At 49.7% G+C, this 18,435-nt stretch overlaps 1 protein-coding gene across 3 annotated transcripts in view; it reads left to right on the forward strand.

Annotated features, from left to right (window-relative positions):
- Positions 1–18,435, forward strand: part of WDFY3 (WD repeat and FYVE domain containing 3) — a 1,930,620-nt gene that overhangs the window by 791,739 nt on the left and 1,120,446 nt on the right. For all 3 annotated transcript variants that reach the window (XM_078676292.1, XM_078676293.1, XM_078676294.1), the window contains one exon: positions 12,330–12,430. In XM_078676292.1, the coding sequence (XP_078532418.1) occupies positions 12,330–12,430 (101 nt within the window). The remainder of the gene's footprint in view (positions 1–12,329; positions 12,431–18,435) is intronic.

Raw genomic sequence — 18,435 nt, forward strand, 5'->3', positions numbered from 1 at the left:
CTACAAACCTAGTTTTTTTGATAATCAATTTTGTTGAAATTTTTAAGAACATTCAAATTCACTGGTAGGAAATCAAGCATCACAGTTAAAACACATCTCCTCATAGACAATAGACAAAGGTAGAGGTGGCACACCTTGAGTTGGAGTTGTAGGTATTTATAGAATTGAGAATGAAGAAGGGCGTGACGTTGTTGTAGGTCAGCAAAGGATCGAATGTGTTCTCCCACCCACACATCTCCAAGCAGCAAGATCCCCTCAAGAGACCCGGCGGCGGAACCCCCCCCCCATTCCTTCTCTCCCCTCCCCCCAAGGTCGAGACCTCCCTCATCCAAGCTCCATTCCACAACGGCGTCTGTCTAGTGAGCTTCCGGTCCCATTGCACATGACGGAGGGCTGTACGCCAGGCCACGAGCACCGTCCTAGTGACTGGGGCAGGGCCTGTGGCACTGAGCAGCCGTATAAGAACCCCTGGATCTGTGCAAAGTCCATTGTTCGGAGCTCCACCCGGTAAGCTGGGTCGGACCAGCCGCCCGCAAACCAATCGTGGATCACGATGAGTCTCGTGGCCGAGAATTAGAGGTGGAGATTAGTAACCCCCATACCTCCGTCAAAGGGGGGAATACAACAGTGTGCCAGGGACATTCGCGCCCGCCCACCCATCCCCCCACAGAAACCGGGTGAGTGCGCCGTCCAGTTCCCGGAAACAGCTACCTGGGAGATGGATAGTGATATTCTGCAAAATGTAAAGAAAGCGGGGGAGGATCATCGTTTTAAAAAGCGCACTCCTACCCAGTGGGTTGAGGGGGAGGGACTGCCAGTTCTTGAGGTCTGCCTTCATCCGAGCGACCAGGGGTGTGACATTCAGGGCCCATTCAAGCTCAGGCACACACGCCCAGGTATTTGAATGATTGCCTCCGGAGTGGTATCACCGCCTGCCAATCAAAACGCGCCCGAGAGGGATGTAGAGGGACCAAGGTTGATTTTGCCGGGTTGAGTCGAAGCCCCGAGACCTGCTCAAACGCAGAGAGAGCCTCCAGGCATCTAGGCCAGAGCAGTCCGGATCCGCCAGGTAAAGCAGAACGTCGTCCGCATAGAGAGCTATCTTATCGACCTGGCTCAGGTCCCAGGCCCAACCCCGGATGAGAGGGTCCTGACGGATGAGCGCCGCCCGTGGCTCAATCACCAGCGCAAATAGGAGCGGTGAGAGCGGGCAACCCTGACGGGTGCCTCTCCGGATCGGAAATGTCTCGGAAAGCTCACCATTAATGAGGACGCGGGCCCTAGGGTTCCTATAAAGGACCTTGATCAGGCGGCGGAAGGGAAGGCCAAAGCCCATCCTCTCCTGTACATTCTCCAGGTACCTCCAGTCCACTATATCAAAAGCTTTCTCGAAGTCAACGAAAAGCAATGCCAGATACGGGGACAGTTGGTGGCGGTGGTCCATGGCCAGGTGAAGGCGGCAAATACAGTGACGGGTGCCCCTGGCGAGCATAAAACCACATTGATCAGTACAGTAGCAAAGATCTTGATCTCCGTGTTGATCATTGAGATTGGGCCATAATCCGGGCACTCCAGGGAGGGCTGCTGCGTCTTCGGAATGACCACAATGGTTGCCACATCGGATTCAGACGGGAAGGACCCCTCCTCAACCACGTGGTGGAAGAGCTCCACCAAGTGGGGGACCAGGTCATCTCGGAAGGCAGCGTAATACTTCTGGGGTAACCCGTCCGGTCCGGGTGTCCTCCCTGGATTCAACAGGGAAATTGCCCCGCGAATTTCTTCCGGGGTGAAAGGGTGATTCAAGGTATCAGCGGTCTCCTGGGGGAGACATGGCAGCTTTTCTTCATCTGCCGCCTACGCTGGTAACGTTAAGCCTTTGAAATTAGCCTGAAAAATGTACAAGGTATGGGTATTGGGTATTGGGTAAGGATGGGTATTTAATGAGGTCTGTGACGTGCATTCGCTGCAGGCTCCTGGACTCGGGTACTGTGGGCGTAAAGCACTCAAGGCTCCTCTCCGTCTCTGGGCCAATGGGTTTCTTACTCGGATCTTGGTGATGTCACCGAACCGTACGGAGCTGTCAAACAACTCTTTCATGATGCTGGCAAGAATTCAGATGGACAGCTAGCAATGTTACAGAACTGTCACAAAACTCTTGCTGATGTCACAAACTTTTAAAGAACATCACAAACGCTCCAAGTTACATCGCACTCCTTTCCTGACACGCTTCACATCTCTTAGGTGATTTCAGACAACACTGCTGGGTAGTCAAACTTTTTTGTGATGTAAAATCGCCCTCTTGGAATTCACGCACTATAAAGATCTTGCTAAAAACCTAAGTTGTACAGGTGTACCAAAACTACTGAGTTCCTGGGAGTTACCACAGAACTCTGCTGAGATGTCCCACACACTCTGGTGATGTCATGAAGCCCCGCTGATGAGCTGCTCAGCTCTTTGGGCACGTTACATGGCTGTTTTGACTCGTCACGTGACTCCATGAGAATATCACTGAGCTCCGATGAGGTGTCATAGAACCCTTTATTGATAATATACATGTGCACAGAAATGTCACAACACTCTTTATTGGTGGCAAATAGCTCGGTTGAATTGTCACACCACTATTTAGTGATGACGCATGTCCTTCCTGAAACGCCACTCAGCTGTTTGTGTCTGATGATGTCAAGTACCTCTCCAGAGGTGTCACATAGCCCTTTGGTGACACCACCGGTCTCTGGTGAGATGCCACAACTCTCTCCGACCTTACAAAGGGTCTAGTGACATTTACCAAGATGTCACATGCATGCTGTGATGTCACAAGCATTGATTCTAGCAAGCCCTTTTGTGGTCAGTAAGACCTGTCCTGATGTCACACAGGTCTGACATATTACAATGAGACTTTGTTGCAATGTCATGGAGGTCTGGCTATATGATGTCATAAATGATCGTTGCTATAAGGTTACAAAGATCTTGTGTTCCACCAGTACTGCTGTGACGTCATCCCCTTTTGTGATGAAGTCAAAGAACATTATTGTGAAGACCATTTTTGTGACATCGTGATCCTCATTATTTAATCAGTGTTTTGGGCTTTCAGAGCGTCATTTTGATGCTAGAGATCTGTATCTGATGACACCAGGCATTGTTGTGATGTCATGAAACCGTCTTGTGATGTCACAGTAGAGGTCTATTGTGATGTCACAGTACTTTCTTCCAATAAATATCTCCTGTCCCTCCCCGCCGGAGCAGGACCCCATCCCTTCTTGCCGCACCTAGACTCTGCGGGAGCAGCCGCATGCCCAGGCCGGCAAACTCTGAGAGGAGGGGGGCAGCATGTGGAGTAGGTAGGTATGTCATAACGTCCTTGCTGCCTACAGCCCACACATCTTCGCTCAAGTTCGGCAACATCTCCAAGCGCAAAGACGTCTCCAGAACCCCCTCAAACTACAGCAGAACCGCAGCATACAGATCCCCGTCACAGTCGCATCACGCACTTCAACGCTCCGCCACAGACACCCGATAGCACACTTACACAGCAGCATACCCGTCGCCAGAGTGGGCAACAGAGCTCTCCACACAACTCACAGAGCCGAGTGCACACCACAGTCCCTTAGCCGTGATACATTAACAGAGCATCCTACCCAATATCACGAGCGCCGACACACGCCTACGCCCAGCACGTCCCCACAGACCTTAACACATCACCATGCTCCAGTACCTGATGCCAACAGTCCCTACATCCGTGCCAAAGCCCCACAGCTACATCACATATCCATGGGCACAGCTCACCCCTCTCTACAGCCACATCTCATTCTTATAACCACCTCACGACTGCAAACATTTTATTCTCAGTCACGTCACCACATACCGACCGCAACATCACATCTACACCACACATCACATCCCCCTGACACAGCACAACCCCACTGACCCCTATGCATTCGCAAAGAGCAGTGCCAATAGCACTAACTTTAACAATGCCGAGACCATTTCATTGTAAATGCTTGTTATTATTACTTCCCACCACTAGAAAACCAGCAGCTCACACCTAAAACATAAAAAGTATGATTACTACACAATTTACATAATCAATTCAATATTATTAAATAGGTAATCCCCATACCCCTACAAACTTAGCAACCCACACCTAAAATATCATTAAAATAAATCAGTATTACATAATTTACATAATTTATATGAATCACATAATCAATTAAAAAGTTTTCATTAATAATTAGTTATCTGATAGAGACTATTAGCCGCAGATTCCTTCACGTAGAATTACTCCCAGGCGGGAGACTAGATCCGGAAACTTTTTTGCCACAGCATCCCTGTGCGCCGGGGGCAGGGCAACATCATGTGACTCCGCCCAGGCATCGTCTGCGCACTTGACGTCAGCAAGGTCACATAAGACCCGCCCTGACACGCCTATGTCAGTTCGTTTTCCTTTTCCGCGTGCAACGCTGATCCGGTTCTTGCTCAGGCCTGTTTAGGGCCCCCTTTTTTCTTCCATTTCTTTTTGATGGAACCGTGTGGGAATGCCTTCGGGCTTCAAAACTTGTACATTTTGTGAACGTCTTATGTCGGCGACGGACCCGCACCTCATTTGTATGTGGTGTTTGGGGGAGGATCACGGCACCACTGATTGTTAGGCCTATCAGCAGCTGAAGCCGAAGTTGCGGCGGGAGCGCCGGATGAAATTTCTCTCGGCGCGTCTCTCCAGGTCGACGTCCTCCCCTCGGTCTGCTTCGGTGGACGGCTTCAGATACGGCCTTGGTCATCGTCCTCGCCCTTCTCTGATGTCACGTGAGCGTTGCTCCCCAGTGGGTAAGTGACGCAGTTTGTCCTGGGGGCTGGTTTCCAACCTGCCAGGGACGTGGACTCTCCGCGGGTGATGTGGCCCGCGTGTCGACCTATGTACCGTTTCCCGGTGTTGGGGCGCCGAGAGTGCAAATGGAGACATACGCAGCGGCTTTGCAGGCCTCGCTGGCGTCTCCTCCTCCTTCCCCTCCTGGGGTGTCGGCGGACCCCTTGCCTTGCGCAGGCCCCTCCGCTGCACTGCCGGTGGCTCCGGCGCCAACTGGTTCGGAACCATGCTTGGAGGATGTGGTGCTGTTGGGGTGCAGCTCCTCCGGGGCACCTCCTTTAGGGCACAGCGTCTCTGCCTCGCCGCAAACTCCTGTGGGAGTCCCTGTGGTGCCGCGGGAGGTCGCTGGGGCTCGGGTCGCATCCCCAAGCCCCTCTCGGTCCTTTGACAAGGTGGTCCTGTCTAAGGCCGAGGTACCGCTGCTACGGCGCCGGCAGCAGCTGGACCGTGCGGAGCTACATGAGTCGATGGAACCTCCTTGTCCCGCTCCGGGTCGAGGCCGGGTGAGGACCCCTCATCCCTCCCCGGGCCCCTCTCCTCCCTCCCCAAGGGCGGCTGCCTCGTCGGGGGGAGATTCAGAGGTTGGATCGTCCCGGGCACCGCCACAAGGGTTATCGAGTGATCTCCGCCTCATTCTGGGCTGCGGCTGGCGGAGGACTTCGTGTCACTCCCCAGGCCCGTCTCGTTCCCCCATGCAGGTGGCTGCCTCGGCGGGGATCGGGTATGCGCCACCCCGGGGCCGGTTTGACCCCAGCTCCACTCCGGTCTCTGCTCCAGTCTCCGGTGCGGGGTGACTTGGAAGAATCTTGTCCGGCGACGCCGAATGGTGCCGACAACCTGCCTCAGGCGGCGGACTCTGTGGCTCCTCATAGGGGTCGTACCGCGGATTTGTCTTCAGACGCTCCTTCTTCTCCGGAGGCAGGTTGTATATTGGTATTGTCCTCCCCGGAGACTGGTCGCCGTGTGGTGTCTTTTTCACCGGCCTCGAAGGGCAGAGGTGTTCGTCGGAAGAGCGGCAGGTCCCTCATTCCTCGGCTACTTCTGACTTCCAGGCCTGGCCCTTGCCCGTCCCGCTTTGCCTCGGGGACAGCGGCCTTAGTTTGCAGCCGTCCCCCACGGAGGAGCTGCTTTCTCCACTGCGGGGCCCTACGGAGGCGGGTACTGCCTTCCCTCATGCGGTGTCCATGGCTGTGGGCATCCTGCCCATGGGTGACCTGGTGGTTCACTTTTAAGCGGGCCATCTATTGGAGGTCCTCCACCAGGGCTCTGGTAGGAGAGAAATCTTACTTCCCTTTGAAGGTTCCCTTCTCTCCTCCTTGACGGGGGCTTGTAGGTTTCCTGCCTCAGGGGACTCGGTGCCTCAACATCTTCTGCACCAGCACCTCCCGGCGCCGCGTGACCCAGAATGCCTTTCCTTCCACCCCTCTTCCTCCAGTCCTCTTTTGCTGACTGCTTTTCCCTCCCTGTCGCCGCTGTTGACCTCGCCATCCCGAGAGGCCGCTGGCTGTACGCTTGGGGGCGCAACATGTTCACCTCGACCATCGCTGCCCTGCTGGCCCTTAACACTTTGTGTGTGCTGGCTAGGGCCTCCTCCTGTTTGTGGGACTCGGCTGAATCTCTGGGGTCCGCAGCGTCCCAGGAGGGTGGTCAGGTGGATTTACGGCATCATGCGTTGGATGGCCAGGAGCTTGCAGCGTTTATTCTCCGCTCCGGACATCTCAGAGGTGCTGGGCCGAGCCATGGCTTCCTCGGTCGCTCTCCGTCGCCATGCTTGGCTTCGGGATGAAGTATTCCCTGAGAATATTCAGGAGTGACTGATCGACCTTCCGTTTGATGGCAGCCTGTTGTTCCATGCCCGGCCGTCTCCGCCATCCAGAGGCTATTGGCAGGGCTCCGTCCTCCTCCACCTTATCCTCCTCCTCCATCCCCCTCCGCCTTATCCTCCTCCTCCGTCCCCTCCTCAGTGACTCCCGAGTCGGGTTGATTCTGGGCCTTCTTAGGCCAGATGTTCTGGCTGTGGAGTGTGTTTTCTGGCCATTTGCGTCTTTACTTGGGACTTTGGCCTTTTTTTGTTGATTATGTGTGTGTGTTCTGCCGGACTTGTTGCGGAGACTTGGCCCTGAGATTAGACCTTCTGCTTTGCTTGGGCTGCATGTCAAGCCTTTCGCGGAGGTGTTTTTTGCCCTGTGACTCTTTTGTTTTTTCCTCTGCTGTGGAATTTCTTCCAAAGAGGGTTCCCATATTTTGGGACTTATCGTACCCTAGGTGGGGTAGTGGTAGCTGTCATATGGCTTGCGCTCTGCTAGAGGGTTCTGGTCGCCTTTGGGTGCCTGTTCTCCATGGCGTTATGTAGGTTGCTTTTGCTCCTTGAGGTCATGTGCGCGGCCACTCGTAGAGGTGTGCTCGGGCATCTCCTACTCTCCCTGCTCCTGCCCTGAGGTCTGGAATGATCCTGTGTTCTCCCTTGCCAGGCGCCGCCTACTCGGCCTTCCAAGGCCTCGGGCTGTTCTTACTGCTTCTGGTGGATTTTGAGTGCCAGCGCTGTTCTGGCTGGCAGGTTGTACTCCATCTGGAGTGGGTTCGCCTTCTTTTCCCTCGCTTCCTTGGGTCTTCTAGGCTTCTTCTTCTTATTCCTGCTTTCCTGTCTTGGCATTGGGCGGAAGCTGTGTTGCCTTGAGGGGTAGTGGGGTGCTTCGGCCTCTACGACCTTGGCCTTGCCCTTGGTTCCTTTTCAGCCTTCTTCTCCCTCCTACATCCTTTTGGGGTCGGTGGGGGTCTGCTTGGGGGATTCCCTTTGCCTGGCAGGGACGAGGTTCTACCTGGTCCACGGATCAGGTTCCCTGTTGGGCCCTCTGTTCTGTATCCGCTGGAGGGGTTCTTTCGCAGATCCTCCTTCCCAGGGGGTATTGCTAGGGTATCTATTCTACGTGAAGGAAGGAATCTGCGGCTAGTAGTCTCTATCAGATATTCGAGTTCCTTACCTTCGGTAATGATGTATCTGGTAGAGACGATTCTAGCCGCAGATTACTTCACGGCCCACCCTTCCTCCCCTATTCTGCGAGGATCATTGGGTTTGGTCTTCGTTACTCACCTCCTGGCGGGGGTCTGTATCTCCTGTGAGTGCCTTCTTTGTTCTTAACGGTGGCTCCGTCTGGAGGCGGTTTATTCCTGCTTTGGTTCTTTGGAGGAGGGGGTCCCGGTGTTTCGGTGCCCTGCTGCTCTGGCTACTCCAGGTGCGAGGGGGATTGCTTTCTATCCCTGTCCTCCATCCCCTCCCTCCCTCCCTTCCTGCCCTCCCTTCCATTGCTATCCTCTGATTGAGGGTCACCTGGCCATGTCTTGCCCTTGTCCCTTGTGGGTGGCTGCCCTCTGTTTGTGTGGTTTGGAGGTTTGTTGTCCCTGTCTGTCTTGAGACTGGTCCCCTTCCTTGCTCAGGTTGGGGGTGGTAGGTGACCTTACACATGTTCCTTGCTTCCGGGGCACAGGGGTGGGAGGCTGTCTATGTGCCGGCAAGGTGGTTGTGCAGAGCTCTGCTTGTTTCTTCTTCTTTCCCTGCCTTGGGTTCTGCGGTGTTGACACTACTGTGGGTGGCCTGGGTGGAGTCGCGTGGTCGCCCCGCCCCCAGCGCGCCGGGAGTCTGTGGCAAAAAAGTTTCCAGATCCAGTCTCACGCCTGGGAGTAATTCTACTTGAAGGAATCTGCGGCTAGAATCGTCTTTACCAGATACATCATTACCGAAGGTAAGTAACTCGTAGTTTATTTCATTAACGTCCCACCCTATCCCCTACAAACCCAAAAACCCACTATGGCCCCCTAAATTACTATTTACAATTAAATTTAAAAAAAATTAAATCACTTAGTTACAAACTATATTTCAAAATTTCAAACAATAGTGAGACAAAATTAATACATGAACTAAAACACATTATAATAATTCAACTTTTTTTTACTACTTTATTATTGAAAACTATGTTAAAAACTATATTCTTAACTATATTATGTACCTAAAAAAACAATATTCTTTACAATATTTTTGCATCACAATATTTTTTCCAATATTGGTGTCTCACCATTTTAAATCTAAAATTCTTTGTCCAAATTAGGGGTGGGCGGAATTTGCCTAGTCGCGATATGCAAAGCTCAGCGAAACGGTAAAAAATCTCCGCGAGCACGCTGAGGTCCACGAACACGCGGAATTGCTTGTTCTGCCCGTTTGCAAAGCTTTTTTCCTGTCCGCAAACGCTTTTTGCGTGCTCGGGGGGGAAATATCTTGCGAACACGCTTTTTGAAAGCGCGAACAAGCAAAAAATTCTGCAAAGTCGCGGAATTGTTGGCAATTCCGCTTTCTCCGCTGATCGCAAAATTCGGCAAATTCCACGAGCGGAACAGAATTTACCGCCCAGGCCTAGTCCAAATACCCCCTCCACTTCACGACCCTCCACTCTACGGCGGTCTCCTCCATGCCACTCTCCTCCACTCTGCCACTTTCCTCCACTCCACTCTCATCCACTCTCCTCCACGCCACTCGCCCCCACTCCATGCCACCCTTCCCCACTCCATGCCACTCTCCCCACTCTATGCAACTCTCCCCCACTCTATGCCACTCTCCCCCACTCTATGCCACTCTCCCCCACTCTATGCCACTCTCCCCCACTCTATGCCACTCTCCCCCACTCTATGCCACTCTCCCCCACTCTATGCCACTCTCCCCCACTCTATGCCACTCTCCCCCACTCTATGCCACTCTCCCCCACTCTATGCCACTCTCCCCCACTCCATGCCACTCTCCCCCACTCCATGCTACTCTCCCCCACTCCATGCCACTCTCCCCCACTCCATGCCACTCTCCCCCACTCCATGCCACTCTCCCCCACTCCATGCCACTCTCCCCCACTCCATGCCACTTTCCCCCACTCCATACCACTCTCCTAACAAAGCCACTCTTCTCCACTACCCTTCACTCTACCCTACTCTGCTTCACCCTCCTATACTTTACCTTACCTTACTCTACGCCACCCTACTCTACTCCATGACACTGTACGCCCCTCTACTCTATGGCACTCTACTCCGGGCCCCTCCACTCTGTGACCCACACTCTGTGCCACCCTACTCTACTCTGTGCCACTCTACTCTATGCCACTCTACTCTATGCCACTCTACTCTATGCCACTCTACTCTGTGCCACTCTACTCTGTGCCACTCCACAACACACTACTCCATTCTGTGCCTCTCCACTCTCCTCCGTGCCACTCCACAACACACTACTCCACTCTGTGCCACTTCACTCCACTCTGTGCCACTCCACTCTACTCTGTGCCACTCCACAATACATTACTCTGCTCAACGCCCCTCCTCTTTGACACACTGATACACTCTTTGCTAATCCACTCTGACAGTACGCCACTCCACTCTACACCACTCCAGTCTACTCTAGACCACTCTTCTCTTCACCACAACACTCCACTCTGGGACACTCTATTCTACTTCACAACACGCCAACCTGCTCCATGACACTCCTCTCCTTTCTATGCCACGCCACTACACTTTAAAATGCTCTTCTCCACTCTGACGCACTCTTCTCCGCTCTGACGCACTCTTCTCCACTCTGACGCACTCTTCTCCACTCTGATGCACTCTTCTCCACTCTGACGCACTCTTCTCCACTCTGACGCACTCTTCTCCACTCTGACGCACTCTTCTCCACTCTGACGCACTCTTCTCCACTCTGACGCACTCTTCTCCACTCTGACGCACTCTTCTCCCCTCTGACGCACTCTTCTCCCCTCTGGCGCCCTCTTCTCCCCTCTGGCGCCCTCTTCTCCCCTCTGGCGCACTCTTCTCCCCTCTGGCGCACTCTTCTCCACTCTGGCGCACTCTTCTCCACTCTGGCGCACTCTTCTTCACTCTGGCGCACTCTTCTCCACTCTGGCGCACTCTTCTCCACTCTGGCGCACTCTTCTCCACTCTGGCGCACTCTTCTCCACTCTGGCGCACTCTTCTCCACTCTGGCGCACTCTTCTCCACTCTGACGCACTCTTCTCCACTCTGACGCACTCTTCTCCACTCTGACGCACTCTTCTCCACTCTGACGCACTCTTCTCCACTCTGGCGCACTCTTCTCCACTCTGGCGCACTCTTCTCCACTCTGGCGCACTCTTCTCCACTCTGGCGCACTCTTCTCCACTCTGGCGCACTCTTCTCCACTCTGGCGCACTCTTCTCCACTCTGGCGCACTCTTCTCCACTCTGGCGCACTCTTCTCCACTCTGGCGCACTCTTCTCCACTCTGGCGCACTCTTCTCCACTCTGGCGCACTCTTCTCCACTCTGACGCACTCTTCTCCACTCTGACGCACTCTTCTCCACTCTGACGCACTCTTCTCCACTCTGACGCACTCTTCTCCACTCTGACGCACTCTTCTCCACTCTGACGCACTCTTCTCCACTCTATGAAACTTTTCTCCCCTCTATGAAACTCTTCTCCCCTCTATGAAACTCTTCTCCCCTCTATGAAACTCTTCTCCCCTCTATGAAACTCTTCTCCCCTCTATGAAACTCTTCTCCCCTCTATGAAACTCTTCACCAGTTTATGCCACCCCACACCACTTACCTGTATGCCACTAACTTTTAACCAGGCTGAACATCAGCCACGCTGGTGTACAACATCACTAAAACACATTGGCAAAACCAATAATTCTTGCATAGGCGAAACCTGTTGTCTTTGTAAATCCTTGTTTACTGTCCTTGCCTCCACTTACGGTGGGAGGTGAAACATCCTTCGAGAAGCAGGGCCTAAAGTGGAAGCCGTAGCTTTCACGCACCAGTGAGTAGCCGCTTTCCATTTGAAGTGAGTAATGGAACTACCATAGCCGGGTAGCCCTTGTAAGTTCCATTGAGCCTGAGCATTGAGGCTTCTTTCTTGTTATGTTGTGCTGAGGGATGATAAACCCTTATTGCCATTAGTGCAATATCTGGTGTGGATTATCAATCCCTCTCTTCATGTGCCCTTGCATCGGTTCGGGCCCGTAACTGAGGACACAAGCAATTAGCTGATATTACCTAAAGGTGCATTGTTTAACGCTTAAATGGATCTTACTTGTCGCCATAAAGCGACTGTTAGTGGCTGGAATATTTACTTTATTCCCTTCCTTCAGGGTGTGCAATGACAGCTGGTCCTTTTCGACGTATACTTATGTTGTTTGCAAATCATATACAATAACAATGCTTAATTTTTTTAAATAGTGAGCTGCACATTTAGGCTTAGGGACCATTATAGCTGTTCCTACCCCTCCCCTTTTTCCTTGCATCTGTAAAGCAATCTATGCATTTGAATGTTATGCTATACCGCACTGTTATTTTGTGCTCTTTGGAAATGTCAGAGGGGTCATGTTTGTAATTCTCTGATAATTAAGCAGCAGCTGTTTTTCATTTCACCTTGTTTATGGGCATTCTTCCTTTCATTTTAAACAGATGCCTATTTTTGCCAAGTTTGGCTCCCCACAACGCACTTCCAAACAACGTGGTCACGACTGGGTTGACAGATGGAGCTGTACTCAGTGGAATTGGAACTGGTAAGAGCGGTCTAAATTTCATGTAGACACATCGTTGGAGAAGTTTCTGCCTTTGCAATGTTTGAAACGTTTCCACAGCATACCTGTAACAAATATGCTCCAACGTATGAACATTTGAATGTGATTGTATTGTTCTAAAGTTGGCCACGTAATCGACTCTAACATGATTTTGTTTGGATAATTAATTGTTACTGTGCAAATTACTGCATTTTGTCCTCCTTTAGCATGTGACCTTTACTTGGGGTAAATCTTCTGGGGACTAGTGAGGAAGATACAAAATACTCTATCCCTGTATTAAACCTGAGTCCCATTAAGAGATGGACGGTCAGGGCCCTACAGATCAATGCCCTGACACTAGAATACAACCTGCGGGCACCTAACGGGAGAACAACTTCGGACCTCAATGGGGCTATGACATTTAATAGGCTGAATGGCCCCTCACGCATTGATTACATCATCTTAGATTTAAGATTATGGGGCAACGTGGAAGATATGGAGGTCAAACAGATGCCCGATAGTGACCACAATCCACTTTGCGCTGGCATCAGATGGGAAGTTAAAGGGAAGCTCACAAACCCTCACCTTTCCTCAAAAGCAGTAGTTCCATCTAACTGCAATCGTAGGTTAAAATGGCACAAGGTGGCATGTCAGGAGGAAACACTGTCTAGTATATCTCTCCCGGTGTCATCTAAGAGCGTGGAATTCTCCCTTTTTAATTCCATGCTTAATCCTATGCCTGGGTTTGATCTCAGCGAATCTTACAAGGCCTTCATAGATATCATAGGCTCCCATTTTAAAATTGAGGGGACCAGAGGTAGGAAAAATCTTGTATATAAAAGTGGCAATCCCTGGTTTGCATGCAAAGGAAGGAGAAAGGCCATCTCTATAGCTCTACGGAAAAAAGATCCTGTGGCACTTAAGGTCAGCGAGACGGGAATATAGAAATATCACGGTATCTGCAAAAAACGGGCATGGGAGGTGGATCACTGGCAGAAACTCAGGTAGGCGGCCTTTTTAAAAACCCAACTCTCTTTTGGGATCTAATAAATAAACTATCTAGAAGGGGTTCATATGTACAATTTAAATCACCTCCTAAGATGATATTGGATCGTGGAGGGATACCTGCTAAAGCCGTTTCCAGGGATAAAACTGTGGTCGAGTTTTGATTGCTTGGGCTTCCTCTGGCGTATACATTAAAAAGGTCAACTCTATTGCCATTCAGGGGTCCTTTAAAGGATAAGTGTAAGATATCCTCTGAATTTGCATTATGGACAGAAATATCCAAATTAATTGTTATCTTGACCCATATATGTAGGCCCCCCGATGGGCGACCCAAACCTTGAGTTACAGCAGGGACAAGGACGGTGGTATAACTAGACTTATATAAGGGTACCAAGCTCCACGTCTCCTGGAACATGCTAATCTCGTATTTGTCAATAAATTCATGCCAATCTGGAATATCCAGTTTCATTTTAAGGCCTGCAATGTTCCAGGAGAGGATAAAAATTATACCTGGTGTACCCTCCACAGCCCCATTTGGTTCAGTATCAATTGAGGAGGGCTGAACAATAATTTCCTCTTCTGGAGTGCCCTTCCACTCAGTAAGGGTCCTGCTGCTTGTTAGATGTGAACTAGATAATAGTGAGCTCATAGGAACGTTCAGTGTATTCGTTACTCCTATTCCACTTAGAGCCGTAGGTGATGCGTTGGTGAGTCAATCAACCTCATCCAAGCCTGCAAAGGGGGTAAATCTGTTAGATGTTTGGATGTTAAAAACTGTCCCTCCCATGGTGTTGTAATAATGTGGCTTGCTTATCCTAGGTTGCCGAGGTATTAAAGACCTAGGATGAAAGTAGCACAAATCGTGTATCCTTATCCCCTCTCCACCGGTCTCAGACACCTGGTACCAGTCATTTAGGTACGAAATGACCTTTCGGTCCCTGAAATTAATAATTATTGCATCTCCCTGAGTGTCTTTCGGCCTCTGGCCTACCCACCCAAGCCTTCTCACATTTATGATTTACCCATTGATATTGGGAGGTAGGGGTCTATTATTCACTAACCAGTAAATCACTTTGTTTTTTAGGTCAGTGTACCCTTCCTTTATCCCTGGTTTCAATTCTGGGACCCTTGTCAATATTGCCACGTATGGGGCGGCTTCTGGGAGCAAATCAATCTGTACATTCGAGCCTTTGGAATTCCTGGGGTCTAACATCCTCCCACTACGTTCTCCACACATATCTGCTGTTTTACTTGGATGGTGCTTCGGTTTCCTTCGCCCTGGGTGTTTTAGATGTTTGTAGGTCGGTGTTAGTTTTAGAGGGGGCCTGTATTTTTTCTGATACCTGGGATGTTGGTTTTGCAATTTTATTCCCTTTACTTAAAGGTGTCAATTTAGGGATGTTATCCACTTTACTTAGGTTGTCTATTCCACATTTCTTACTATTATCTGCTAGCAAATCTTTTAATAAAGTTGTATTTGAGGTGATAGCTACTTCTAAGGACTCCAGCTGAGTTGCTTGCCTTTTAGTTCTTTCCACAAGGGGTAATAATAAGGATCGTACCAGGAGCTCTGTGTTCCCTATTAGGTCTTGATGTGGGGAGGGGTGAGCCAGTGTCTGTGCTGGGATTGTGTTCTCCGTTCCTATCTTCCTCGTCATTGGGGGATTCCGGGCGATATTAGGTAGTTTTGCCCACCTACCCTTATGGGTATTCCCCCCCCCCCCCTTTCTCTTTAATGTGGGCTTGTTAATCGATGGTAGGGGTATGGGTTGCAGATTGGTCTTTGGAATAGACATTAAGGGATGAAGTATCAAGGATTCCTCAGGGATAATTTCTAGTGAGGGATCTATGCTGGAATTCCTATTACTATAAGGTGTACTAGTCTCCGAAAGTGTGGTAGCGTCGCAAAAAATAGAGGGGATACTGATGTCATTGTTAGCAGGTGTTATCTTCCTACTATTCAAGTTAGGAGTTGTGGCTAATTGGATTGGCCCTAGCGAAGAGCGTCTGTTCTGGAGCTCTGTGGATAGACGGCGCTCCGCCATTTCAATCTCCTGCCCGAGCGCCGAAGTAGCTTTTGTGAGATACTGCTCAATCGTACCCCTTAATGACCCTCCCTCTAGGGATATCCTACCCTTATCTGCCTTTGCGCCCTTTGGAGACATTGTTCGTGGACGCTAATGAGCTGATGTGCTAGGTTGCTTATGCTACGAAATTGCACAGTGATATTGTAATCAAGGCAAACAGGGAAATATATGATGGTAAAACATACGGATAGTTGCAGCCCAGTTCAGAGTTGTAGTTAGTAGGGGCGCTGGTTATCCCGGCGCGTGGATGTCAATAGTATGGCCTGTCCCGGCCTCTGAGGGCCACAGAGGGCCCGCCCTTTGCCCGGGCTTAGCCGGCACGTCCCGCGCACGTCCTCGCGGGACGAGGGACCGAGCGCGTCTTTATGCGCCTCCTGGCGCGTGGAGATTCGGCGTCCTGCCCCTAAGGATCCTGGGGCTTGTAGGCGGCCAGCAAGCCGACCGGCAGAGCCAAGCCCGGCCGGTCGAGAGTGGGAGCAAACAGCACACAGCAGGAACAGGGGGGCGAAGCCAAGCCCGGCCGCGGAAGAGGGAGCAGCGTGTGCAGAAGGTCAGCCCCAGTGGAAATTACAGCGTCTTTCAGGCACCGGGGAACTCGGCCCCGAGCGCGCCTTTATGCGCCTCCTGGCGCGTGGAGATTCGGTGTCCTGCCCCTAAGGATCCTGGGGCTTGTAGGCGGCCAGCAAGCCGACCGGCGGAACCAAGCCCGGCCGGTCGACAGTGGGAGCAAACAGCAGGAACAGGGGGGCGGAGCCAAGCCCGGCCGCGGAAGAGGGAGCAGCGTGTGCAGAAGGTCAGCCCCAGTGGAAGTTACAGCGTCTTTCAGGCTGGTTGCATAAATTCGGAGATCAATTAAAGGCAAAACTGTAGTTTGGAAGGATAAAACTAGCACTTGTTAAAAAGGTAGCAGTTATCTTCTTTTAACTTTCTAATGTTACTCATAGCTGCTTTACCAGCCTTGCCAGATACCTTGCAATTTATATGTTAATGTCTTGTCTTCCATATGCAGTGTCTTCTTGCACTTGCTATCGGCAAATTATCCCATATATTGATTGTACAGGTAGTTACTAGTATCTAAGCAACATATTAAATTCAATTGGTTTCCTATAAAACATGTATAGTGTATTCTAGGAAACTGATAGTTCCAGTATCAACCTCCATTGCGAATTATAGATCCATGCATTGCTGATAGATCCACTTCTAAATCTCCCCAAGTTGTAACTCTGATTCATACCAAACCATAAATACATCAACATTCTAAAATATCTGTCCGTGTATGTGGGCTCAATTGACTGTTTTGGTGGTAAATAGTGTACTTTTCAAATTAAGACGTAAAGTTTCGCAAAAGTGGGTGCAGCTGTTGTACCCATTGCTTCTTTCATCCGTAAGTAAAAAGTATCTTTGATTGGAATATAAATAGTATCGGAACCTTGTGGGGACCTATTTTCTATGCATAGTCTTCTGTCACCAACAAGGCTCTCTTGAGGGCTCTTTGTGTTAGATATTTGTTGTCTAATATTTCCAAAAATGTATTAGAAAAATCAAACTCAAGAATTTGTTTTGTGATTACATCCATATAGTCTTTTGTATATACTCTTTATGTAGGATAAAAGTTTTGATAAATGTTTCCCTTAACTTAAAGAAAGTTTGGAATATGGATTGATATTTCTACAGTCTTCTGTGGCTCTAGCATATTTTTATTCACTTTTGTCCGAGTATAAAATATCAGAATGTTGGTATTGGAGTTATTTGAATACCTATCTTCTGTTTTACCCTAAGCTCTTCCGCAGAGGGCAATGCCAATAATTTGTCTTATATGTTATGCAATCTCATTTGTTATATCTGATGGAGCGTCAATGTTTCTATGAGATCTACTTACAAATTGAGCTTGTATCAGTTTACATGTCCATGCTGGTAGAGAAGAATTTACTTCATATAAGCATTGGTTATTTAGCATAAGTGTCCTCCAGAAATTGGCTTTTATCTCATCCAACACCTGATAACTTAAGTGCCATGGGGTTTCATTGGACTTTAGCTTTCAAAAGTAAACTGATGGTTCCTTTTAAAATGAATTTATTGGTATTCTAATGATTAGTTCCCCTTACAAACCTTTACTATGAAGACACAAACAGAATAGCTGTGCTTTTTGAAGTGAGCAGAGTAAAATAAAATAAATACAACCTTAAAATTTGACTGCAGACACTGCACCTACCATAAAGAAAAGATGTATGTACGTGTTATGTAAATGCTGAATTTGAAAAGCATTCTTCCTTTACTAGCTCTATCAAGGATATTTAGCCAAACATACTGCAATAAGAAACAGTGGAAAAAATATAGGCTTTATGGCCAGGTGCCCAGGAAGAATCACAATAGTTACAAAGCTAGTTGTCTGTGTCCCGAGACGTGGGACCTAAGATTTGACCTAGACCCAAGGCCTGACTATAGAAATCTGAAAAAAGCAGTTGTGCTAATACTAGTTTTGAAGGTATGTAGTGCTATACCCGGATGGGGACTAGGCATATAGCTTTTTCATATCCTTTTATTGCTATGCACTATTTTATGTGTTCCAAAAAGACCACAGGATGTTTTGGAAGAGAGTAAACCACCCACCCACTTAATGAAATTATTTGTGAATATTGCTCTTGGAAAAAACAGTGTGCCTATTGCCAATTATTTTACTCATAATAAATCCCCGGTTAGAATAGTGCTTGTATTAGTTAATGGCGACAACACGTTTTGGAGGGTCCTTTGCAATGATGCTAGAGTCCAATCCCTCTATTGAGAGGGGTGGTGGATCATGGCAATGGCCAGATAAAGAACACTGTGCTCCGTCACCAGTATTTGTTCTTCAGTTGTGTCTTACTGTTGTTTCCTACCCTGAAGACCTTAAAGACTCTGAATATCACTATGAAGGTT

The sequence above is a fragment of the Lissotriton helveticus genome, chromosome 2_1, assembly GCF_964261635.1.
Source record: "Lissotriton helveticus chromosome 2_1, aLisHel1.1, whole genome shotgun sequence".
In the NCBI taxonomy this organism is placed as follows: domain Eukaryota; kingdom Metazoa; phylum Chordata; class Amphibia; order Caudata; family Salamandridae; genus Lissotriton; species Lissotriton helveticus.